Source organism: Theobroma umbraticum, unplaced genomic scaffold (assembly GCF_002168275.2).
Source record: "Theobroma umbraticum cultivar Fairchild unplaced genomic scaffold, ASM216827v3 scaffold_147.0, whole genome shotgun sequence".
Lineage (NCBI taxonomy): Eukaryota > Viridiplantae > Streptophyta > Magnoliopsida > Malvales > Malvaceae > Theobroma > Theobroma umbraticum.
Genome location: NW_018397259.1, coordinates 6183141 through 6208720, shown reverse-complemented (window position 1 = coordinate 6208720; position 25580 = coordinate 6183141). Strand labels below are relative to the sequence as shown.

General features: G+C 34.4%; 1 protein-coding gene across 2 annotated transcripts; it reads left to right on the top strand.

Moving 5' to 3' along the window:
• The first annotated feature begins 155 nt into the window (after window positions 1–155).
• RGD3 (ROOT GROWTH DEFECTIVE 3) lies at window positions 156–23668 on the top strand. Of its 2 annotated transcripts, XM_021425887.2 has the most exons (27): window positions 156–599; window positions 720–814; window positions 2056–2273; window positions 2450–2504; window positions 3706–3787; window positions 5303–5643; window positions 6972–7074; window positions 7164–7773; window positions 7947–8079; window positions 8192–8260; window positions 8587–8798; window positions 10390–10630; window positions 10897–11070; window positions 13768–14193; window positions 14276–14716; window positions 14834–14953; window positions 15037–15504; window positions 16789–17327; window positions 18183–18675; window positions 18756–18824; window positions 19415–19747; window positions 19847–20110; window positions 20206–20255; window positions 21785–21894; window positions 21962–22044; window positions 22549–22761; window positions 23031–23668. In XM_021425887.2, the coding sequence occupies exons 1-27, from the start codon at window positions 548–550 to the stop codon at window positions 23199–23201; spliced, it is 6165 nt and encodes a 2054-aa protein (XP_021281562.1). In that variant the 5' UTR covers window positions 156–547; the 3' UTR covers window positions 23202–23668. The 2 variants fall into 2 exon arrangements, with proteins under 2 accessions (XP_021281562.1, XP_021281563.1); XM_021425888.1 differs by lacking the exons at window positions 156–599; window positions 720–814 and having other exon boundaries at window positions 2158–2257.
• Window positions 23669–25580: the final 1912 nt, after the last annotated feature.

Here is a 25580-nt window from a genome sequence, read left to right as displayed (position 1 = left end):
TCCCAAAAAAAAAAAGAATAAAAATCGTGTTCTCATTACATAAGTTTATGAAAAATTATAAATTAAAAACATAAAAATGAGAAAAAGATTTAAAATGACTAAAAAAATTCATTTTTAATTTTCAGATCAATATATTACAATATATAAAATAATAAAAAGCGAAAAAAAGGGGGTAAAAACAGCATCGTCATCCTCTTCCTTAAAATCACCAAAACGTCACCGCCGTTTCGCAGGTAACCCTAACTTTTCCCATCCTCCGCCCCTTCCCCTCTCTCTCTCTCTCTCTCTCTCTCTGTGTTTCCATTCCCTTTTCGTTTATCACAGAATCTCGAATCGACAAAATAAAAATTAAAAGTGAGAAAAAAACCAGAGCCGGAAAACGAAAGCCAAACAGATTCCGCCGAGAAAAACGACGTCGAATCCAACACTTCGCTTCTCTTTTTTCCTTCGTGAAGCCGAAGATTTTTTGATGTTTTTCGAATTGAATGATCGAAGACGATGCCGGCGAATTAGTGACGAATTGTAATCCGACGCCCGTCTTAGCTATATGGCTCAGCAACAGTCTTCGCGTCTCAATCGTTTACTCACTTTGTTGGATAGTATCCTTTTTTTCTTATACAATTTCTTTTTAATTTGGATCTGATTCAAACTTGCAAAATTCGAAATGCATTTTTTTCTACTTTCATTTTCTTGTTTCTTTGACTTATTTTGTTAAAAAGCTGGTTCAACACAAGCGACGAGATTCACCGCAGCGCGACAGATTGGGGATATTGCCAAATCGCATCCGCAGGACTTGAATTCTCTTCTCAAGAAGGTACTAATTTCGAATTTCTGATTTTTAATTATTTTCTGTATTTTTTGCTATTAATTTATTGTAATAAGTGTGTCTTTTATTGGCCAATTTTGGAATTTACGTTACATTGTGGAAGAAAAAAAAGCTACATTCCATGATTTTTTGTTCAGCTATTAATTTACTGTAATGAGTGTATTTTTTTAATGATTATTTTTTTGCCAATTTTGGAAGTTTTTAGAATTTATGTTATTCAGAGGAAGGAGAAAAAACCTGCATTTTATATCTACATTGCCAAGATTGAATTTTTTCATTTAATAAAAAGAACTTTTTGAACAATGCAAATTGTTGATATTTGGAATTGCTGTATTCCATGCAATGCTGTAATTAGTTGCCCCGAAAAAATAATTAAATAAGCTGAAGTTGGCATAGTTAAGCCACCAGACTTGCCAGTGTGCTTGCGGTGTTTATGAAGTTAAAGATTTTTAGGTGGTAGCAAGCGATTGAAGTCTATTTATGCTAAGTCTCTTAGGGGTGTGGTGGTGAACCTTGCTAAAATTAGGATCATGAGGAGTTTATTCTAAATGTTCTTCTTTTCCTAAGCTGTTTAATAGCCTTTGGATATGGTTCTGTATGTTTAGGGCTTAATGGTGGAATTTGATCCTTTTAATGGGAAATGCTTAGATGTTCTTGTTGTTCTAAGGAAAAAAAATAAAAATACTGTCTTAAATGTCATAGATTTTGGACCCCACTTTCTGTCTCTCTATGTTTTGTCTTTTTTTTAACCCCTGAATGTTGGCCCACTTCATGATTGGCTCTTTTAAACTCTGAATTTTTAAAAATTAGACATTTTAAATAGCTTCATTGCAAGATTCTATGAAATTATTAGTTTTTTCCAACCTGAAGAAGTCATTGAAGCTGTAACTGAAGATTCTTCTTTGAATTTAGCTTGGAAGGTGAATTTTCTCAGACCTGTGTTTTGAAGAAAGCAGTGCAATCGAGTTAAATTTTGAGGCCTGCCCAAGTTTTCTGTGGTTTGCTAGTTAGTATATGGATGGATTTAAGCATTTGCTTAGGACTATATTACTCAATTCTTGTGTGAAATTTATATTTTCTAGTAATGTGTTTCTACCTTTTCTCTTTGTTGTTGTTGTTATGAATTTTTTATTATTAACTATTGTTGAGGGGTTGGTTTGCTAGTTGTATGTTGGTGTTATATTTTGTATTTTATGATCTACCTAAACACCTTTGTTTTGTGCAATTAGGTTTCTCAGTATCTTCGTAGTAAAAATTGGGACACAAGGGTTGCTGCTGCTCACGCCATAGGGGCTATTGCTCAAAATGTTAAGCACACTTCTCTGGCTGATTTACTGTCTTCTGTTGGAGCCAAGATCACTGAGTCTGGGATATCTGGCACTGTTGAAGATATGGTGGCATCACCTGACTTACATTCTAAGATTGTATCAGGTGTTTCTTTTAGAAGGTTGTTTCTGAGATTAGCTTTTAGCAGTATCGATTGCACCAAATCTTTATTCAATGGGAAAACATTTTACTTATCATGGATTTCAGTTCATATCTTTCTAAGTATGTGTTTCTCCTAACAATATCTAGTTGTTTTCTTTACTGACGTATATTGCTTTGAAAAATTTTTTATAACAGTTTTGACATCAACAAGGTGTTGGAGTTTGGTGCTTTGATGGCGTCAGGTGGACAGGTAAATGATCTCCTGTTTATGTTCAAGGATTTAATCTAAGTATCATGTAGTGTTCTTTATTATAGTTTTTTATTTCCCTGGGAACAATATCCACATGTGGTACTGAAAGTTTCTATTTCATTCCTTTTGTTTGTTTCTGAGGAAATATACAGTATCTTTCCATTCTTTCTATTTCTAGAGATAAATGGTCAAGGGTTAGAATCTCCTGGCTTTGTTCTGGCTGATGTTACATTTTTAATTTTCTTTTTCTGTCTTTGGTTTTCTTTCGCACTCCTTTCTTTAATGTTCTTGCAAAGTAGCTTTGCTATTTTTTTTTATTCATCCCTGTCTGGTGTTTTAAAATGGCTTTGCTTTTAGTGAACAAGATCAAGAACCCTTTTCCCGCCCCTCTTGTATGAGTTTTCCTGTGGATGTTTTCTTTGAATTTAGAGACGTGTGTAAACTTGAGTTATGTAATACTATGGGATGTATGCAGATAGTTTTCTGGGTTATCTCATAAGAGTGATGCACTAAAAATCATAATAAAAGAAGAGCTGGAATAGAATTAAAGGGAATTGCAATTGCCTTTCTTCTTATTGCCTTCCTTTTTTAAAGTTTATTTTGGGTAGTTATCCTGGTTATGACAACTAGCACCATTGTGGTGCTTGCATTACATGCTATCTTGACATTTGTGTTCTTCTTATTGTGATAATTGTTTACATTTGCAAGTCAGTGTCAGTAGCTTGTTTGGTTGATTGAAGCTGGACTAAAAGTTGCTGCTGAAGCACAACTATTTGAAAAACTCTATTAGATGAAAATTATTTGAAATAACTGATGAATTAAATCTGCTTCTGATTAGCTTTTTAATGCATTTTTTGAAGCCCCAAATTAGAGCTTCAACTGCTGGCCTCTAGAATTTTGCTTTTAACATCTAAAAAAATTTAAAAGCTGTTTCCCAAACTGCTGTTGGTCTAGCTTCAGCTTTCCGGTGCAAAGAAGCTGGGGTGACTGGGCACTAGATACTAATGGTGGTTTCTACACTTCTTCACATCCCCCTATTCCTTCTTTTGGCACTCTGTGCTTCACTTTGATTTGTAATGGATGCCTTGTAAGTTGTAATCATTTTGTTTGATTTGTTGCAGCATTGGTCCTTTACGTGTTTATTTTAATTTATAATATTATCTTGTGCTAATGAAAACATTTGAACCCATATTCAATGCAGGAGTATGATATTGCAAATGATAACTCAAAGAACCCTAAAGAGAGATTGGCTCGCCAGAAACAGAATTTAAAACGACGTTTAGGTTAGAGTTTTTTTTTCTTTTTTGGGTTTATTTTGAGTTGATACTTTCAGATATTTATTGTGTTTGACATTTGGTTTGTTACTGGAAGAAGTGTTTATATTTTGTCAAAAAAAAAAAATGATGAGAAAGTTCTTCACTTCTTATTTAGATGATTCCCTTATTAGCTTGGGAGCTGACAATGTTGCCAGGAGTTTAAAATTTTTGGAAAAAGTCCATTTGGTTGAGACAATTGCTTTTTTTTGTTGTCTCTATTCATCTATTCATTGGTGAATGTTGAAGAGGATGGTAGAAGAGGGGTTATTTTAATTTGATTCTGTTTATCTTTGTTATATGCATTCCATATAAATACATATAAGCAAACATATTTGTATTTGTTGTCATCTGCATTGCACATCAATTCTTGTATTTTATTATTTTTAATTAATAATTATATATAAATACAGTTTAGAAATATAATGAACAAATAATTCTGAGCTAAGTAAATCATTTGCCAAACGAAAGTGATTCAATGGACTGGAATTCTTATAAATACATTAGATAATTTTACTACTATTAATTTATTATTGTAATTGAAAATTATACTAATTTTTTTTAAGAATGGCAATTTAGAAATAAAATGAATAAAGATGTCTTTTCGCATCAATTAAAAGTTTAACACATATCTGTGCTTTTATATATATTATAGATAAATATTTACATATATTTAAAACCTAAAGAGATCTGGTTTTGAATTGATACGATCTTGGCTGAGGTTCTTTGATGGTATGGTATCAGGTATGAAATATAGGCATACATGTCAGTCAACTTCCTTGGCACAATACATTGGATGGAGTTGATTGGGAGGATGTATTGTGTATGTAATTTCTATATATGGCTAGTTATTCTAGCTTTGCTTAATCTAAGCAGGAAGTGGTGATTAGGTTACATTCTTGGATCTTGGAGATGTAAATGGGTTCTTTAACTTAGGAAGTTGTGAATTTAGGTGAAGCTGTTTCACTTGGTCCTTAGTCAAAACTGCTTAGCATTAACTAGTTCATGGGGACCATTGATAAGCTTTTTTGTAATCCAATGAAGGTTGCCATTGACTGTAAGAATAGCTTCAATTCATTAATATTTTTACTTGGCAAACAATAAAAAATGTAAATAAAACATTTTATGCACAAAGCATTTTGAAGATATGGACATAAACTGAGCCTTTGTTGTAATTATCTTCTTATTCCAACAAATTAATGGATTAAGGAAGGTTGGTGGTGCAAAGAATGGGACTTTCTGCTGTAGAATTGGATAATTTTACATGCATTTTTATTTGTTTGGTTTCTTCCTCTTTGTTATTTGCAGGTGTTTACCCTTTGTTATAGAGTTGTATTTTACTTCAGAAATGGTCAAATGGGTTTGCATGTATGATTTCTTTATCTGCAGTTGTCTCTATCGAATTTATTAGAGGCTACTGTCTATGGTTTGTAATACTTTCGAGGCACATGGTTTCCTTACGCTAGACTTGGTTGTTCTGTGCAGGTTTGGATATGTGTGAGCAGTTCATGGATGTCAGTGATATGATTAGAGATGAGGACCTTATTGTTGACAAATTAAATCACCATGGAAATGGGTTAGATAATAGATTTTACACGTCGCCATCTATACATAACATCCGGCAATTTGTTTCACGTATGGTACCTAATGTTACGTCTAAAAGAAGGCCAAGCGCAAGAGAGTTGAATATGTTAAAGCGAAAAGCTAAAATAAATTCAAAAGATCAAGCAAAAGGCTGGTCTGATGATGGAGATACAGAGGTATCACCAGCTCACAATGCATCAACTCCAAGGGGAACATGTCCTGATCCAGTAGGTTCGAGTAAGGTATTAGAATATCTCACTTCCTAATTAATTTGCAAGTTCATGGTTTTGGTCTGAGTTCCCCTCTTAACTGTCAGATCCAATGTTTTGTTTTTATGTGTTGAACGCTTAACTTCATATCAATTGGGTTCTACACCTTTTCTTATATAATAAAGATTATGGAATTTTTTTTGCTTTCCTTTCAGCATTTGTTTTGAGCACTTACCATAAACTTTGGATTTAAAATTTATCTGTTGTTTGATTCAATTGAAATTCTGTTTCAGGATCTACTGGTTTTTATGTATATATTTATTTATTTTGGCATGGATACGGAATTATATCATTCCTCAAATTCTTGAGAATTCAAAGTAAATGAATAAAAGGAAAAGGAATGGAATTTGAATAATCTGTTGTACTGATGCTTTTTGCTACTGCAATTAGGATTTTGACTTTTTATAGACATAAATTTCTGATAGTGACCTAAAGAAGACAACCTAATAGATTGCAAGTGAAATTTCATGAAGAGATATTGCAATTTTACATTTTTTTACTTAACCAAAAGTTATAGAACTAATAAACCATTTACTTAGATTAATAATTTTAAATTTAAACTCTTTTAAAATGAATTTTAAAGTTTTGAAGGGTAGCCATGATCTTACGCTGGGAAACTTAAATTTTTCTCCTTCTCTCTGATCTCACCAGCGCTAATACTCATCCATTTTTAAACTCATTGTTCTACAACTTCTGTGTGCATCTTTATTTTGTGCATTTGTCTATTTTTCAGATTTTTGAGCCTTTTACATGCTTCAAACCATGTGCTAAAGAATTTGTACTTCCTTTGATGATGTATTTAACTCTTAAAACTTACTGAGTGCAAGCAACATGTCTGTAAATTCATGTGAATGTCCTGGAAATACCTTTAAAGTTAAAGTGGTGGGTGGTTCACTGTTTTGAGTCTAGTCAAAATGGTATTCTTTTGTCGATGGAGTTGTGTGAATTTTTGAACATGTTGATATTTTGGAGAAATGTGACATGGTGAATGGGGCCATATGCTGCACCCTGTTGCAGCTACCAAAACAAAATGTCAATGAGGATCAAAAACCTTAACTATCTCAATTAAAACCTGAAAAATATCAGGTAGTTGATATTACAAACCATCATTGTTTTGTGTAAAAAGTTTGAAATTTCTCTATCAAAAGGCTGGCAAATTTAATTTGTTGGTTACAAATAGGACTCAGGAGTTACTTTCTTGGTTGTTTGCATTTCAAAAAGATGCATTATTTTCTTCTTTTATTTTACTTTTTCCATTTTAAGCTATCAGGTGTAGCAAATGATGTTGACTTTCTGTGCAGTTTGATGCTGTTACTGATGAAGATAGCTCTGATCATGATGGAGATGGCCGCTGGCCTTTCCGTAGTTTTGTTGAACAACTTATTGTTGATATGTTTGATCCTGGTAAGCATTTGTATAAACATCAAGAGTTTTGTCATTCTTTTTTTCCATATCTGATCTGATGATAGGTTCCTTCGACTATGTGTTATCAGTTTGGGAGATTCGCCATGGCAGTGTTATGGCTTCGAGAGAAATTTTAACGCATCATGGTGCTTCTGCTGGAGTATATTTGCCCGACTTGAACTCAGATGATGCACTGTATCTTGAAGTAAAAGATTTAGATTATTCAAGTAAAATGAAGAGAGAGAGAGAAATTGATTTGAATATGCAAGTTTCACCAGATGAATTAGAGGTAAATCTGAAGAGGCCAAAGTTTGAAGATGGATCATTTCCAGTGATGGACAAAATGATCTCTGCTGGCCAGCATGGTGGCTTCAATGTTGCGGTGAAGATTGAGGATGCCACATCCACTTTGCCCTCTGGGCAGTTTAATGGTCAACATGATATTAGTTCTATGAAAATAGAGACTGAATTTTGTCATGATGATCTGATGTACCAGTCTAAAGAAGCTGTTGAAGTGGAAGAGCCAAAGAGTTACTCTGAAGATAAGGGTGCATTTGCAAATTCGGATGTACTAAAAAATCTCCCTGAAAATTGCGAGCTCATAAACTTAGTTAAACTAGCCAGGCATTCTTGGCTTAAGAATTGTGAATTTCTTCAGGATTGTGCAATTCGTTTCTTGTGTGTACTATCACTAGACCGGTATGCTGTGCTTCGTCTTTGGTGCTAGTTATATTGTGGAAAATACTAATTGATTTTAGTTTGAGAAATTGCTATTTATTTAATACCTTTTTTTTGGTAATAGTTGATGAGAAATAAATACTTGTTTAAAACTTAGATCCTTATATTGGCTGTTTTATATTTCTATTCTGCAGTTTTGGAGACTATGTATCTGATCAGGTTGTTGCTCCAGTACGAGAAACTTGTGCCCAAGCACTAGGTGCTACTTTTAAGTACATGCACCCTTCATTAGTTCATGAAACATTGAATGTCTTGCTGCAAATGCAGGTAAATACCTTATAAGTTCATGCTTAAAATCCTCAATTACAATGAAGGTTAGCTGGTGCTCCATTCTTACTGTTGGTATGGTGGTTTTATTCTGTCTTCCTTCTTTGTTCAGCGTAGGCCAGAATGGGAAATTCGTCATGGAAGCCTTCTGGGTATTAAGTACTTGGTTGCTGTTCGACAGGTATGGTTTTGTCCCTGTTTTAAGTACGAAAAATTTAGGTTTTCTGGCTCATAACTGTTTTCTTGATCATAATTAGCCTTTGGAGGCAGTGCTGTCTGATCTTTTAATAGAGAAAGGCTCATAACTGTTTCTCTATCATAATTAGCCTTTGGAAGCGGTGCTGTCTGATCTGTTAGGCTGTTTTTAGTTCAGGATTACTATAATTTTAATACCCAATCCACCTGCAGTCTCCCTTCTGATATGCCATTATACTTGCTATGTGAGAATCATTTATTCAAGTTGGATTTTCTTTAACTATGCTTTCTCAATTTCCTTTTGTATGCTAGGAGATGCTGCATAATTTGCTTGGCCGTGTTCTCCCTGCTTGTAAGGCTGGATTGGAGGATCCTGATGATGATGTGCGGGCTGTGGCTGCAGATGCTCTAATACCTGCTGCAGCTGCTATCGTTGCTTTAAAAGGTCAATCATTGCATTCAATTGTTATGCTGCTTTGGGATATACTGCTTGATTTGGATGACCTTAGTCCATCCACTAGCAGGTAATCTATTTGCATTTCCTTGTATTCTACCCCTTGTTGGGATTTTGTTTGCTCTGTTTTTCTTCAAATTATTACTCTTAAATTTGTTATTTTCATATAGGGTTTCATTTTTGGGAATCAAAGGCTAATTAGATTGTTTAGCAGTCTTATGTTCTCAGTAGTCAGTACATGTAATAAGTAATTGGAAATGAAACAAAGAGAACTTTCTTAGCTGAAATTTCACTTATGGGTCAAAAATACTGGTTGGATTTATTTGTAAGGGGAAAAAATTGCTGCTATTCTTTTTTAATTTGGGGAGAGAAAGACCTAACATGACGACTTCCAAGTTGTTGCACTAATTATCTATGCTTTTTGCACTCCCTGATAACACTTTCTTTTTTGTTGGTAATGACATATTGCAAAATTTTGAACTTTTTAAGCACTTTGTAACTTATTGTTTTTAGCATACAATTCTCGTATATGGAATATGTTTCTAGGGTATTGCATGTGTCAACATTTGTGACTGTGATCCATTGGAGGACCTCTTTGGTATGCATTCTGGTGACAGACCTGCATTTTTCTTTAATTGTTGCAACTGCAGATGTTTTGAAGTCAAAATTTTCAGCCTTACTAAACATCTGAACAGTTTTGCTATAAGAAAAAAATTGGGATTTTTTAAACTGAAAAATGTAATATCTGACCAAATACTGTATGTGAGCGTGTCAGTTAACAACAATGTGATTTTGGCTATTGGTTATACTAATTTTAAGCAACTTTTTCTTTCTTTTTAATTGTTCTTGTTGTACATATATGTAAGTTTATAGGTATTTAGTAATGTAAGTTTTTAGTATATTTGTGGTTTTTCTTTTCTTTTTTTTTTCCTATTTGTTCTTTTGATATCAATTTATCATTTATGGTGAAGTGCGCTAATCTATGTTTAGATTTATTGTGATGGATATCTCTCATCCCTTTTCTTTCTTTGTTGTTAAGCACGAGCTTGTGTATCTTTTGTTGTGAATGTTCAATAGTTAAACACAATTGGGAAAATGTGGTCTGTGTGGTCCCTTTTTTTGGTAATATTTTTATTATTTCAGTAATTGTAGGTTCTGTTGCTATGTCACTGCCCCTGCCTCTCCCTTATTGTTATCTCTTGTTAAAAGTTCTAACAATATACATAGTTTAGTACATGAGTATGAATAATACTAACTACAATTTTTTGAACTTTTCTTGTGCTTTGTTTTTTTTTTTAAAGCATGAACTTGCATGTTCCCTGTTGTCTTGACTTGAATGTGTTTTGGTTAAACACAATTGAGAAAATGAGGCCTGTTTGGTCATTTTCTTTTTGTATTATTTCGTTCTTGCAGTACTTATAGTTGCTGTTGCTATGTCACTCCCCCTACTTCTTCCTTATTGTTATCCCCAGATAAAAGTTCTGACAAGATACATAGTTTAACATGAGTATGAATAATAACTACAACCTTGGAACTGTTCTTGCTTAGCTGGATAGTAAATTTTCAATGGAGCTCTAATAGTTGTTTATATCAAGCAGTAAAATGTGATGAAGATGGTGGAACCCTGTTGTAATCCTCATCATGAAAATTTTTATTTGCAGTGTTATGAACCTGTTGGCAGAAATCTACTCCCAAGAAGATATGATGCCTAAGATGTTAGGGACATCAACAGAAAAAGAGAAGCAAAATTTTGATCTAAATGAAGTAGTTCATGTTGATGAGGTTGGAGAAGGGAAAGATTTGCAGGAAAATCCTTATATGTTATCTATGTTGGCACCCCGTTTATGGCCCTTTATGAGGCATAGTATTTCATCAGTCCGGCATTCGGCAATCCGTACTTTGGTAAACTGGTTATCTACAATGTTTCGTTTTTTGTGTATAAATATAGTTACTTATAAATTTTGTCAAATTACAATATTATTATTATTATTATTAATATTATTATTTTGTCCAACTGGCTGCATGTTTGGGTTATTAGGATAATTAGTTTGGGCATGACTTGTGAGTATCTAATTGAAGGATGCATATTTGCTTGCAAGGTTCTTTTCTTCCATTTAATATAATATTAATATATGAGGGATGATTCATTTGAAAATTTCATTTTGCAGGAGAGGCTTCTCGAAGCTGGTTATAAAAGGAGCATTTCTGAGCCAGCTGGTGGTTCCTTTTGGCCATCTTTTATTCTGGGTGATACCCTTAGGATTGTATTCCAGAACCTGCTGCTAGAATCCAATGAGGAAATTCTGCAGTGTTCTGAGAGGGTTTGGAGGTTGCTTGTGCAGGTATCTTGCATGATTTTGTCAGAAGTTGCGATTTCATGCTTTCTTATAATTTTCTCTGTTTTTGTCCCTTTATCAATGATTACAGTATGATAGTTGTCTTTGTTTGTCTTCTTTTGAACAAGGAGTTGATTCTGCAGTTACTAATTTTCATCCCAATCGTATTAAGTATAAATGCTACGTACCAGAAGACTTAGATTTAGCAAGATCTTGCATGGATCTTTACTTTTTGCAGTATCATGTACTCATTATTGCATTGCTGTGTCGTTATTTTATCTGGATTCTTCAAAGGGTCAACTGCCGATGTAATTCCTATTGTTTGGTCCATTTTCATATAGACAACCTTTTTGTTATATTGTGTTTTAAATTTAGTTCTCACGTAAGGAAATTCTATTAAAAGGTGTTAAAAAGTAGGTCAAACTGTTTTCTTTCTGTTACTTTTGATTCAGAAGGTTAAAATGTTTCTGTTGACCTAAACACTATGAAACTTTGCACTCTCTTTTTAACCTTAGGTGAACTTGCTTCTGTTTCCTTTTTTTTTTTTTATTTCCTGGGTCTAGGGGGGTTCAAAATGGCACTATTTTAGCCTTATTGAACACATTTTAGTTGAAGTTTTATAGAGAAGTATGAAACTGTGAGCACAAAGGAAGTGTAGTGTCTAATTGAACATCACAAAGGCAATGAGTCAAACCATGGGAAAGGGTCCTATTGTTGACTCTTTCAAAAGAGATTGGACTGAAGCCTGTTTCTATATAATCGAGTACCTATTTTACAACTGAAAACATATCAAATGGTTGTGGATCTCTACATCTTTGAATTACTCATCATTTGTGATGAGATGGGATTTATCATAAAACAGCTCATTAGGCAGTTATTGAGTGCCAATAAATGTTATTGTCAACTAGAAATATCTTTGCTTGGAAAATTATGAAGATTTCACTTTGTATATGACTGTATACGTCTATGTCTTATGCCTTTTCTTTCCTGATTTCTGTCTTTGTTAAAGGTCAACCAAAAAGAAAATATCTTTAACTCAGACAAACACTTGGGGCATTTTCTAAATCATTATGAGTAGAGCATCCTATCAACAGAAAACATGTCATTTTTATTGATAATGTTTCCGCGAAAAACATTTTCCCAGGGGTAGTTGGTTTCTTGATCTCTTATATATGTATTTTATCGCTTTTCAAAAAAAGAGAGTATTTTATCAGTCTATAAAAGGTTTGATGAACATTTAAATATTTTATCCTAGGAATTAGAAGAATTGTCATTCTTTGGACACGAGAAAGAGATGTGAAACTTTTCATATGTCTCAAAGACTAAAAGGACGAGTCACACCTTCTGTAATTCTTTTTTGAACATCATATATATTGATGATATTCTTCAGTAAAGGTGCCTCTATATCATGCTTCTAGTGAAGTTATTATAAAATCAGATAATAAAAATTCAGTAAGAAGAGCTGGATTGAATGGGACAGCAATCACCTGTATATCATGATTAGGATTTTGACAAGGGCCTTGTCTAATTAAACCATGCTATCAATAAGGCGTGATGTTGTTAATTGCTGAGTTTGGTTGGAGGATTAAGGACTTAACAATCACATTCAAGGCTTCAGGGAAACTTTCTTTTGTTGCTTTTCTAGCATTTTTGTCATGCAAATTTTATCCTGCAGAAAATTTTCATAGACTAAACCAGTTTCATGAAACTTACATTATGCAAACATCATAGAAAATGCCGATCAGAAGAGGAAATACATCATACATAAAATATATTTATATCTTTAGATTCTGAGCATACCTTGAGCAGCTTATGGGGGCTTTTTATCTGTATAGACATCAACATAAATTTTTAGAAATTTTTGTCCTGTTGCTATAGTAGTTTTGAAGTTAGACTCTATTGTCAAAACAACCATCAGAGCTAGTATTCCACTTATGGTGGCTAAGCTTTGTCATTTGCTTCAACAATATAGAAGTGCCTTTCATCTATTTCCCTTTTTGTGAACTGACTGCAAGAGTGTAATTGAATTATTATTTGTTTGCTGGCAGTTTTGTTTTTGATATGTTTTTTGTTGCTGTGGTAGGAATTCTGAATTTTGCTTGATTTTTGTGTTAAACCTCAAATTTTATTCAGGTATCCTAGACTTGAAGTTGCCCCCTCCCCTTACCCCCTTTCTCACAGTCATAGACAGCCAAGATAAAACATTTTAATCAAATTTATTGCTTTAGTGTTGAATGTGCATGAAGCATGACCAGGCTGTTATAACATGGAGTTACTATTTTCTGATTTGGGAAGCAATTAATATTGGCATAGAAGGTGCTGAGTTATGCTTGTGAGTTGGATCACTTGGAGAGTGCTACCATTCTTCTTCTATCGAGATTGTGGAATCAAAGGAACCACTTGCTTTTTAGTCACTTAATGTTGATATAAATGTTTCACACTTCAACTAGTATTTGACTTTTAGGAGTTAATCTTCCTAATTGTTTTATTTTCTTCTTACTTTCCTTTTTGATTTTGTCTGTGTTTTTAAGATGTAGACAACGTTTTTCTTTCCTGGTGTCCTTCTGTCTACATCCTATTTACTTTCTTATTAATATTTAGACTAGAGAATTTAATCAATATCCTTATATCTCCATGTTTTACTTTCTAAACTTGCTTTATGTCTGTCTTGTTCTAAAACACTCTTTTTCTAAATGATTTTAGTGCCCAGTTGGGGACTTGGAAGTTGCTGCAGTGTCATTTGTTTCCTCTTGGATTGAACTTGCAACTACTTCTTATGGTTCGGCTCTAGATGCTTCAAAAATGTTTTGGCCAGTTGCTCCTCCTCGAAAGAGTCACTATAAGGCAGCAGCAAAAATGAAAGCTGTGAAGCTTGAGAATGAATCTTATGGAACTGTTGGCTTGGATTCTGTGAGAGGGGCTGTTTCTCAGGAAAAGAATGGGGATGCTTCTACTAACTTAGTGAAGATAATTGTTGGTGCTGATGCAGAAATGTCAGTAACCAATACCAGAGTTATTACAGCTTCAGCGTTGGGAATATTTGCATCCAAGTTGCAGGCAAATTCTTTGCAGTATGTAGTTGATCCACTGTGGAGTGCACTTACCTCCCTGTCAGGAGTTCAAAGACAGGTAGCTACTAATTATGCTCAACAGGAAACAGGGCTCTGTGATATTTTTTATTCTTTATCAATTAGTTTTTCCTTTTTATCAGGTGGCATCTATGGTTCTTATTTCTTGGTTTAAAGAGCTCAGAAGCAGGGAGCCATCAGGAAACCGGGAAATTATGCAAGCTTTTCCAGATCATCTTAGAAAATGGTTATTGGATTTGCTAGCTTGTTCTGATCCTGCATTCCCTACAAAAGATTCAGTTCTACCTTATGCTGAGCTGTCAAGGACATTTGCTAAAATGCGCAATGAAGCTAGTCAATTGCTACATGTTGTTGAGTCATCTGGCATGTTTGTAGATATATTGTCAATTGTGAAAATTAATGTTGAAAGCTTAACTGTAGATGATGCAATCAGTTTTGCTTCAAAAGTGCCATCATTATGCAATGATAATACTGGGAATGAATCAATGCAAAGGAACATTGATGATACAGAGTCAGCAAAACAACGTCTTATAACAACTTCAGGCTATTTAAAATGTGTTCAGGTTTGTTTATAATTCAATTTTACACGTGATCTGTTATTTTAAACCTTATATTTTTCAAAAGAAAATAGTCAGTCAAATTTCCTCTCTGTCATACATGCTCTTTTTCTTTTCCTGCAGAGTAATTTGCATGTTACAGTGTCCTCCTTAGTTGCTGCTGCTGTTGTCTGGATGTCAGAGCTTCCTGCACGACTTAATCCAATCATTTTGCCTTTAATGGCTTCGATTAGAAGAGAACAGGTAGTATTTTGAAGGTGAATTCTTTGTGTGACAAACAACACAAATCTGATGTGGTTCTGATTCATTTCTAATACATTGTTTAGGAGGAAATACTGCAACAGAAGGCAGCTGAGGCTCTTGCAGAGCTTATTTATCATTGCATTGCTCGTAAGCCTAGTCCAAATGACAAGTTAATCAAGAATATTTGTAGTCTGACTTGCATGGATCCTTCTGAGACTCCTCAAGCTGCAGTTATCAGTACCATGGAGATTATTGATGACCAGGATTTCCTCTCCTTTGGGACTAGCACAGGAAAACACAAATCAAAGGTTCACATGTTAGCTGGTGGTGAAGACCGATCAAGAGTTGAAGGTTTTATCAGCAGAAGAGGTTCAGAACTAGCATTGAGGCATTTGTGTGAGAAGTTTGGTCCTACATTATTTGAAAAGCTTCCCAAACTTTGGGACTGCGGTACTGAAGTTCTTATACCTGCCAGTCCTGCGGATGAACAGCAAGTTGTGCAGGCTGTTGAATCAATTAAAGATCCTCAGATCTTGATTAATAATATCCAGGTCATTGTCTTCCTTGATTTCATTATTTTCTTATTCTGAATTTTTCTCCCTGTTATTATGGTTGACAATGTCAATATGGCCTATTAGAATTGTGATTGTTATAAACCTTCCCTGAGTATTACAAAATGTTTAGTCTCACAGGGCAGATGTCACAATATCTCTAGTCATGATAAAAAGTTCATCATTTTAGGAATCACATCTAACATAAAATGATACTATTATGAGCTGGTTTCAGGTCTAATTTTTAAATTCACTACACTATTATTTTGCCAAGACATTTGATAACTGGTTGATTGGATTTTGTAACTTGCTTTTTTGTAGCAATCTTGGGATATTTAGAATTAGTTAACTCATCGGCGGAAATTGATAGTAAACTTGGCTCAAAGTAGGTTGAATCCTGAAGTGCATAAGCTAAATATTCTTTTATGATAGTGATTTACAGCAGAGGATTTTGGATTCTGGTGCTCAATTTTTTTGGTTGTGTAATATGTCTGCCCTTTTACCTTTGAAGGCAAAATCTAATTGGCACTTAAAATTTTTATTGCATTATCTTGGAGCTTCGGTTTTAGCAAAATTCAACCAAAAAAGTGCTTTAATTTGTGAAATACATCTAGGATAGAGCAGCCTAAGTGGTGGCAGCAGATGTGATCGTAATCAAGGGGTTCTGGATCTAATGATAATCAGTTGTTTTGCGTTCTTTGATTTCATGGTAATGTGAGTTTCCTAGGTTTATATCTTCAAGATAGGAAGGGTTAGATCAGAGTTCTAGGCTTCCAATTCTCTGGAAAAATGGCTTAAGTGTCATGGACATTTTTAACTGGTTAATGTTGATTGTTGAAAAATTGCTTAATCATCATAATAACTTTGAACCTCTCTTTCCACACATTGTTAAATGGTAAATTGTGGACCTCTGTTAAGATCCTGTTATGTGGTACAGAATAATGGAAAATGATTCTTGTTTCTGGAACGCCTGTTTATTGAAATGCTGATTGTACCTGGTGTATGCTTTGTAACATGGAAATTAACAACCTGTCCATGCTTGCAACTCCCTGTCACTGTGCTTATACGATGGATTCTTATGCTTCTGGCATCATTCATGCTTCTTTTCTACCTGTTTCATTATTGGCGTTATGTCCTAATCTTGGTAGAATAATTTTTCCTCCTTGCCATCTTTTAGCATTTAGTCCTTGACTTGAATAGTCTTTTAGAGGTGTTTAATTCATGTGTTTTTGTTTTTTATTTAATTATTTGTCCTGATTTGTAACTATGATTTATTTTTGGCAGGTGGTACGTTCTATTGCTCCAATGCTGGATGAAACCTTAAAGCTGAAACTGCTAATGCTTCTTCCTTGCATTTTTAAATGTGTTAGTCATTCCCATGTGGCAGTTAGATTGGCTGCTTCCAGGTGTACTACTACAATGGCTAAGTCTATGACTGTAGATGTAATGCGGGCTGTGATTGAAAATGCCATTCCTATGTTGGGGGATGTGACATCTGTCCATGCCAGACAAGGTGCTGGCATGCTTATTAGTTTGCTCGTTCAGGGATTGGGTGTGGAGCTGGTTCCATATGCACCTTTGTTAGTTGTCCCTCTTCTTAGGTGTATGAGTGATTGTGATCACTCTGTCAGACAGAGTGTGACACGCAGTTTTGCTGCCCTGGTACCTCTTCTTCCATTGGCAAGAGGTCTTCCTCCACCCATTGGACTGAGTGAAGGTTTATCTAGAAATGCAGATGACGCACAATTTTTGGAACAACTGCTTGATAATTCCCATATTGATGATTACAAGCTTTGCACTGAATTAAAAGTGACATTGAGGAGGTACATTTGTCTGTTTATATACTAACTTTGCTACTTTCTTCTGTATGCTTTTGGCCTACTTTAGCTTTCCTGGTTGTGAAGGAATGCATTGTTTAATACTGTGTTATTATGGCTTCTGTATGTCCTCTTGACATTTCAGTAGGAAAATTCACTTTAGGACTCTAACTTTCCTTCATGCTATACTGGGGACATGATTTATGTTTATACTTTCGTTTTGAAATGTGGAGATTAAGTTGGTTTTGATTTATTGCAGTGGGCCTCCAAAATTTATGCGAGGCTCCTGTTAGTTACCCTGTCTTCCCCTTTATTTTTGAAGACTAACTAGAGGTATGGAGTGCAGTTTGAAACTATGTTGGGGAAGCTCGAAAACTAGCCTCATAGATTTCTTCTTGGAGACCTAAAAACACTCTTTGGTGATTTCACTTGAAATATCTTTGGAAGATTTGTGAACAATATTTGAACATGTTTGGTTTTTTTCTCTATAGAGAAGTAGATTGGGTTTGAGATTGACATGGCTGGTATTTTATGTGTTTCCAATTATTTGGAGTCTAAGTGGATCTACAGATATTCTGTTATCTGTTCTTTTATCTTTGCTTGTTTTCTTCTCTAAACTGGCTATATAACTTTTGATCAATGCTCCTTGAATCACCTGGCATGTATTATTTTTTTGTTATGCGGGGGCGAGATTTAATGCAGTTAATCTAAGGTTTTAAAGGTTTAAGTCACTGTCCGCTGAATATTAGTTTGCAAATTCAATGCATCATGAAACAGGTTTAGTGGTTTCAGTAGTCAGTCTAGAGCAGTTTTCTTTTCTTTTTGTCTAAAGTCTTTCCATTGCTTGCTTTGTGCCTTCAGATATCAACAAGAAGGTATAAACTGGTTGGCCTTTTTAAAACGTTTCAAGCTTCATGGGATCCTGTGTGATGATATGGGGCTTGGGAAAACGCTTCAAGCATCAGCAATTGTGGCATCTGACATTGCAGAGTGCCATGCTTCAAATAACATTGAGGAATCTCGTTCATCCTTAATTGTTTGCCCATCAACCCTTGTTGGACACTGGGCTTTTGAAATAGAGAAATATATTGATGCTTCGTTAATATCCACCCTTCAATATGTTGGTTCTGCTCAGGACCGCATTGCTTTGAGAGAACAGTTTGATAGGCATAATGTAATCATAACATCTTATGATGTGGTGCGCAAGGATGCTGATTATCTTGGACAGTTTCTCTGGAACTACTGTATTTTAGATGAAGGACATATCATAAAAAATGCTAAATCTAAAATAACATTGGCAGTAAAGCAGCTGAAAGCCCAGCATCGGTTAATACTAAGTGGAACACCGATCCAGGTAAAGTTGAAGTCTATTTACTTGTATATATTAGGATTGTTCATTTTCCTGAGAAAGTTTCATCTTTTTTTTTATGGCAGAACAACATCATGGATCTGTGGTCCCTTTTTGACTTTCTAATGCCAGGATTTCTTGGAACAGAGAGACAGGTATTTATTTTTTGATTTCTTGTTTTTGATTCTCATGAAAAAGCTGCTTATTGTTTATGTATATTCAGCTGGCTTCCTCCAAAGGCCATTGTTGGGTTATTTGGGGCAAAATATAAACTGAGAATCAGGCATGAGTTGTTCTGATGTTATTTTTTATGCATGTGCAAACCAAACATGGGAATCCCTCGATATTGCATAGATTACCGAGGGAATCAAATATTCTCTAAACCAAACCGCCCCTAATTGCTATGAAGCGGTGAATATTGGTAATATCAGAGTGCGTTACTGATGTTCACTCTGCAGTGATGCGCATATCAGCACAACAAATATATGAACTACAACTTAGTCAAACATAGTGATGGATGTTGATTTCTACCAAGTGTGGTTCGAAGTGACCATATTGCTGATTTCCTGATTTACTGTATTTTATATTTCTTGGCAGATTGATCATTGAATTATGTGGAAAATCCTGCTTGTCAGTTTTATGATTTTAACAAGTTGATTATTTGTGGTGCTTCTTGCTACAAAACTATTGTCTGTTATTTTTCTTCAATGTATCAAACACTGTTGATTTGATTTCATTTTCGCAGTTCCAAGCCACTTATGGGAAGCCACTGCTGGCTGCTAGAGATCCTAAATGTTCGGCGAAGGATGCTGAAGCGGGGGCACTTGCTATGGAAGCGCTGCACAAGCAGGTCATGCCCTTCCTACTTCGGCGAACAAAGGATGAGGTCTTGTCTGACTTGCCAGAGAAAATCATTCAGGACAGATTCTGTGACCTTAGCCCTGTCCAATTAAAGCTTTATGAACAGTTTTCTGGTTCACATGTAAAACATGAAATTTCAAGCATGGTAAAGCATGATGAGTCAGCGGTTGCAGGAGGAAATATTGCTTCACCAAAAGCATCTACACATGTATTTCAGGTGAAGTGATTCTTTTCGTTTCATTCCTCTTTATTTTCTTTTTACCCCTATTCATGGAGTTTCTATGGGCTGAATGAATGTTCTTGTTGTTATGTTTAGGCGCTGCAATACTTGTTAAAACTTTGTAGCCATCCCTTACTTGTCGTTGGTGAAAAGGTTCCTGAGTCTCTCGCACTGCAGTTGTCAGAGCTCTTCTCTGCAAGTTCAGATATCATTTCTGAACTTCATAAACTCCACCACTCTCCCAAATTAGTTGCCCTTCAGGAAATTCTGGAAGAATGTGGAATTGGTGTGGATACTTCTGCTTCTGATGGCTCTGTCACTGTTGGACAGCACAGGGTTTTGATATTTGCTCAACATAAAGTAATGACCACCTATCTCTCTGGCCCTTTGCTAGATAACTTGAGCTTGTATGTTTCTTTCCAGAATTACCACTTTAAAATTGGTTTTCAATGCAGGCCTTACTGGATATCATTGAAAAGGACTTGTTTCAGACCCACATGAAGAAGTGAGTTCTGTGATACTCTTTTTAAGCTGAATGCTAGAATTATTGATTGTGTAGGAAAATTTTTCTTCTTCTTTTATTTTATTAATTTTGCATAACTGAAGAAATCTTTATCAGATTTTTTTATTTTCGCCATTCTTCATGAAGCGCTCAAGGCCTTAAAGATTGGCTCCTTTTTGGTGTTTCATTTTGTTTGACTTGCACTTGCAAAATGCACAGTATTTAGTTATTATTGGAAGGTATAATTTTTCACTATCTGGACCTATTTCTTTTGGCTTGTTCCATGTGTCCTTACTCCTCACGACACCTTTAAGGTACCATATGTGGACAGTAATTTTATTGGTGGTTAATGATATAATATTTATTGATTTGCTGACTTTGATGTTGTACTTGGTTAATGTTTATATAATTTTTGCACTCTTTTATACTTTTGGATCGTAACTCTCATATTGTTTCCCTCTCCTTTCAATTAATGAAATCATGGAAAGAATTATGAAAGTGTCAAGGACAATATTATCCTTGGCCAAAAGAGAAAGAAAGGAACGATGTTCTCCTCCTTCCCATTCATCTGAGCACTCTATAGACCTGTTTCTCTGGGTTCATGATGTTGTAACAGTTAGATCTCTATGAGCTGTGAAAAAATGTTGATAGACAGCTTTCATACTGGTGTGACTGTTATCCTTCTTGTTTGGCCTGAATGGGTGAACTGAAATGGGGATAGTTACCTGAGTTGTCTTATCCTGTGCTGTAGTCAGGTGCACAGGCTATTTTGTTCTTGTGTTGTAATTCTTGAAGGCAATTGGTTATTTTTTCTTCTGCCGTTTAGCTAGTCATCATTTCATAGGATGGAGAATTTTTTGACCTTAATAGCACTTTCTAAATTTATTGCCTTACTGTATCAAAGAGTGATAGATGTCGGAAATTTGAAAAACTGTAGTAAAACATGATTTTCCTTCGTCTTTTGTGGTTTTAATTGGTTTTATAGCCATTTGTTACATACATGGAGAGATAATGGATCTTTGCACCTGTTGTGAGGCAACTATCTGTTGGACCAGTTGTGGTTTTGATTTTATCTCTTGTCCCTTAGAACGTGCTTATTCTCCACATTTTCGCCCTTCTCTTTTCAGGTTGATGTTCCTTTTGCAATTTAACAATGCTTTATTCAAAATCTGAATTCAATTAGGGATATCTTGAATGGTCAAACAAGTGTCAGACTCTCATAGGGTAATTGTTTAGTCATTGCTGCTTTGCTCTTTTAGAACTAGTCGGAAAATCATGGTTCTTTGCATTGCGAAGGTTTAAATTGACAACTTGGGGACAGCAAAAAGAACTTTTAGCCTTTGTAAAGCGTCTAAAAATATGCTATGAAAATAAACCAATATTAAGACATTAGTTATTTTGATTTTCTTCTTCTCTTTTGATGCTCTTGCATCTGCCTTGAAGCTTTATTTTACCTTCATATTATTTGGTGCTAATTCTGCATCAATTCTATAAACTTTCATTAATATATTTCTAAATTTTGCATCAAACAGTGTCACATACCTACGGCTGGATGGATCAGTTGAACCAGAAAAACGTTTTGACATTGTGAAAGCTTTCAATTCTGATCCAACAATAGATGCCCTTTTGCTTACAACACATGGTAAGATTTTTCTTGTTGCTGAGTGATTTTTTTTTATAATGTTTTATTTAATATATCTGTTTTGCAGTTGGTGGGCTTGGTCTGAACTTGACATCTGCCGATACCCTCATTTTTATGGAACATGATTGGAATCCCATGCGTGATCATCAGGTAATGTTACGTAGATTTGTATCTGCTATGCATGTGTTGATGATCCAGTGAAATTAATTACCTCCATTGTGTTCTGTTATAAATATTTTCAAATTTATCTTCTTTAACTTGGTAAATGTTAGGTTAAATTCCTGCATATAGTATCAGCAGTAGGTTTCTTGGCATTCATCTGTCTCTAGGTCTCAGTTATGGCCTGGAAATAATGGTGATTTATGCACAAAATTTTTACATGAATCAAATGCCATAAGTATACTTTCAAGGGTCATCAAAAGATGAGATATTCTTTGTTCTCATAATCTGTTGTCCATGTAATTATCAGGCAATATGAACTGATGCATACTCTCCTGCATCTTTATTGTCTTAAATTGTTTTTACATTTTACTTAAGCTTGCAGCTTACTCTCTTCATTGGAAGGATCATGCTTTTTCCCTTATTTGGCTGGAGTGTATTCTTTTATATTCATTAATGACTTTTAATGACTTATATTCTTGTATGGACTTTCAGGCAATGGACAGGGCACACAGATTAGGCCAACGGAAAGTTGTGAATGTTCACCGTCTCATCATGCGTGGCACTCTAGAAGAGAAAGTTATGAGCCTCCAACGGTTCAAAGTATCAGTTGCGAATGCTGTTATCAATTCTGAGAATGCCAGTTTGAAAACCATGAACACTGACCAGTTGCTTGATCTATTTGCCTCAGCAGAAACATCTAAAAAGGTATTATTATCGGGACTTTTTGCATTTGATATTGGAATGATACATTTGCAAGTATTTTTGGTTCTTTTATAGGGTTTTTTTCCCCACTCTTTGGTGCTTTAATATGCATGTCTGAATATAGTGGCCTCATATAGGAATTAGATTTTGAAGTTTTCCAATGTTGCAGATCAGTTCTAAGAGATCAAATTGTAGAATAAAATAAAATCTTCTGGAATCTACCGAAATTTTATGCTTTTGAGGTTACAGATATGCATGTATTTGACTTGCAGGGAGCAATTGCTTCGAAACGTTCAGAGAGCAGCATAGATGGAGACCCAAAATTAATGGGTACAGGGAAGGGGTTAAAAGCCATCCTTGGTGGATTGGAGGAGCTTTGGGATCAGTCGCAGTACACCGAAGAATACAATTTAAGCCAGTTCTTAGCAAAACTTAATGGCTGAACTCAAGCTGCGCAATGGCCTGAACTTAATTGGGTGCCGTAATGGGTTGAAAGATTATATTCTTGGTCCACCAGTGGAGTTTTAGGATCATGGTGCGCCAGAGCTCGATCAAGTCCAGTTCATATTGAAGCAAACTGGTTGAAGCCAGCTGCTCGTCTGTACAAAGTGTATATAATCCAAATTTAGGAGCCCAGTTTTGGCAAAATTTTAGGTGTAGCTTCATTTTTTCAATATATTTGTACTCCTTTTCCTTCCTTTTGGGGGATGTTCTTCCAAAATTTTGTCTAGCCTGTCTTTGCATTAGGGTGGCTGGGAAAGATGCTGTTTTTAGAGTGGTTAGTCCCAGGTCTCAACATGAGAGTTTCAAATTGGTCGGAACTGACAGGAAGAGAATTGTAAAGCCGAATATTGTATATACCTTCTTTTTCCCAAAAAAAAAAAATTAAAGGAAATCATCTTGCAAAACTGATTTGTCGACAATAATCGAAAATCTCTGTCTGTCTGTCTGTCTATCTGTCTGCATGTGCACGCACACGTCTCTGGGTTATTTGGGTGCACTGGGATGCTGTGTTTTGAGTCATGCAGTTAAGGGAGATGGTAGGGCAGAAGTTCTCAGGTCGGAACTAAGTCACCATAAACTAGAGGGCACCATGAAATTCCTTAAAACTGCTATGAGACAGGAATTATTTTGACTAGGCAATATGTCACGGTCTGGACGTGGGGAATCGTTGATCTGACAATAAAAATAATGTCATGGTTCTAGTGGAGAGTTATGAATCTCACATGGATTGTATATTAAAATGAGATTGGATATTTAAAATTCACTTCAAGCATTTATGGTTTACATCATTTTCAATTGGTGAGGTCTCCTTTATGAGATAAAATTTGGAGATCAATCAAAGCTTTGACCAATGCTTTGCACAAATTGGTGTAAAATGTGACACAATACTTGCTCAATACCTTGCACAAATTGGTATAAAACGTGACACAATTTCTTGATAGAAGGCTTGCCTTTCGTATTGGTAGTTTGAAGTTTTAATAGTTATTGTCTCTTTCACTCTCGAAGCTTGATGCTTGCTACAAATCAATAAAATCTCTTTAATTTTTAAAATTTAACATGGAGTTCATTTATTATTAGATAGAAAGAAGAAGAAGAATAACAATTTGAAATAAATAAATAAAAGCCACACTGAACCAACTTAATAAACTATCTATGAGCAGCTGATTGAATATTTTATATAATATTAGACCAAAACCTCTTTATCTTGATATTGATATTAGGTAGGAGTAGCTTTGCTTGAAATCTTCCACCAAATAAAAAACAAAGCTTTGCTTAAAATCCATTATTCTGTTATTTTTTTTCAATTGACAATTAAAATTAATTGTCAATGTTGGCTCCCAAAAATCACTCCGGAATCAGATGAAGTTGGAATCACAATAATAACATGTAAGAGACAATTTTAAGGAATCTTTCCAAACAATTATCTATTTTTTTTATTATGGATAATAAATTTTAATTTTGATTTAATTCTTTAAGAAGTTTTTAAACTATTTCAAGAAATTTTATACAAATTTTTATTTTTTAATTGATTTAATCAAGTTTTTTTATTTTTATTTTAAATAAAATAAAATTTTATAATTAACTGTTATTAGTTAAAACATTATTAACATAGATTATGAAAATTATTATATGATCATGTCATTCTGTCGTATCAATAGTGTCACCATCCATTACGATATGCCAACATTACACGTTAACTACACATAATAATAAAAACGATAAGTGATGTTTTTACTAACAATATTAATCAATTATTAATTATAAAAATTTATTTGATGTAAGATAAAAATATTTGAATTTGATTGAGTGTAATAAAAAGATAATAACTTATTTAAAATTTCTTAAATATTAATAATTTGTGATTGTGATAACATCATATCAAAAGTTTAATAATTTATTTTCACATACTAAAACTTATAACTATGGGATGAATAACATCTTTCAAAGTAGGTAAGTTAATAATCAATAGGTGGTTATAGATTAAAAGCCTTAGATTCCGTCCTTACTCTTTCACCAATATAAGTCAAAATCCTAGGGCCCCATTGCTCTATATTAGTTGGTTCTATTGTTTGACCTTCAATTTCCCTTTACAGCCAATTTGATTATTGTTTGCCTTCAAAGAACAGGTAAAAGAAAAAGTAAAATAATAAAAAAATCAATTCTAATTATCATTTATTATTATTATTATTCCTTTATGAATTAATAATAATTCATTTTCATTTCAAATTTGTCTTTACAGACATGGAAATGCCATATATATATTTTTATTTATTATTGAATTTTTGTTTTTCTCACATTTCAAATGACATATTGGTTGG

Bases quoted from the DNA above. Each gene is read 5' to 3' on its own strand.
- RGD3 (XM_021425887.2), top strand. From the start codon at position 548: ATGGCTCAGCAACAGTCTTCGCGTCTCAATCGTTTACTCACTTTGTTG. The intron at 3,788-5,302 runs GTTAGAGTTTTT...TGTTCTGTGCAG, and splicing joins GAATTTAAAACGACGTTTAG to GTTTGGATATGTGTGAGCAG. The intron at 15,505-16,788 runs GTCATTGTCTTC...TATTTTTGGCAG, and splicing joins TCTTGATTAATAATATCCAG to GTGGTACGTTCTATTGCTCC.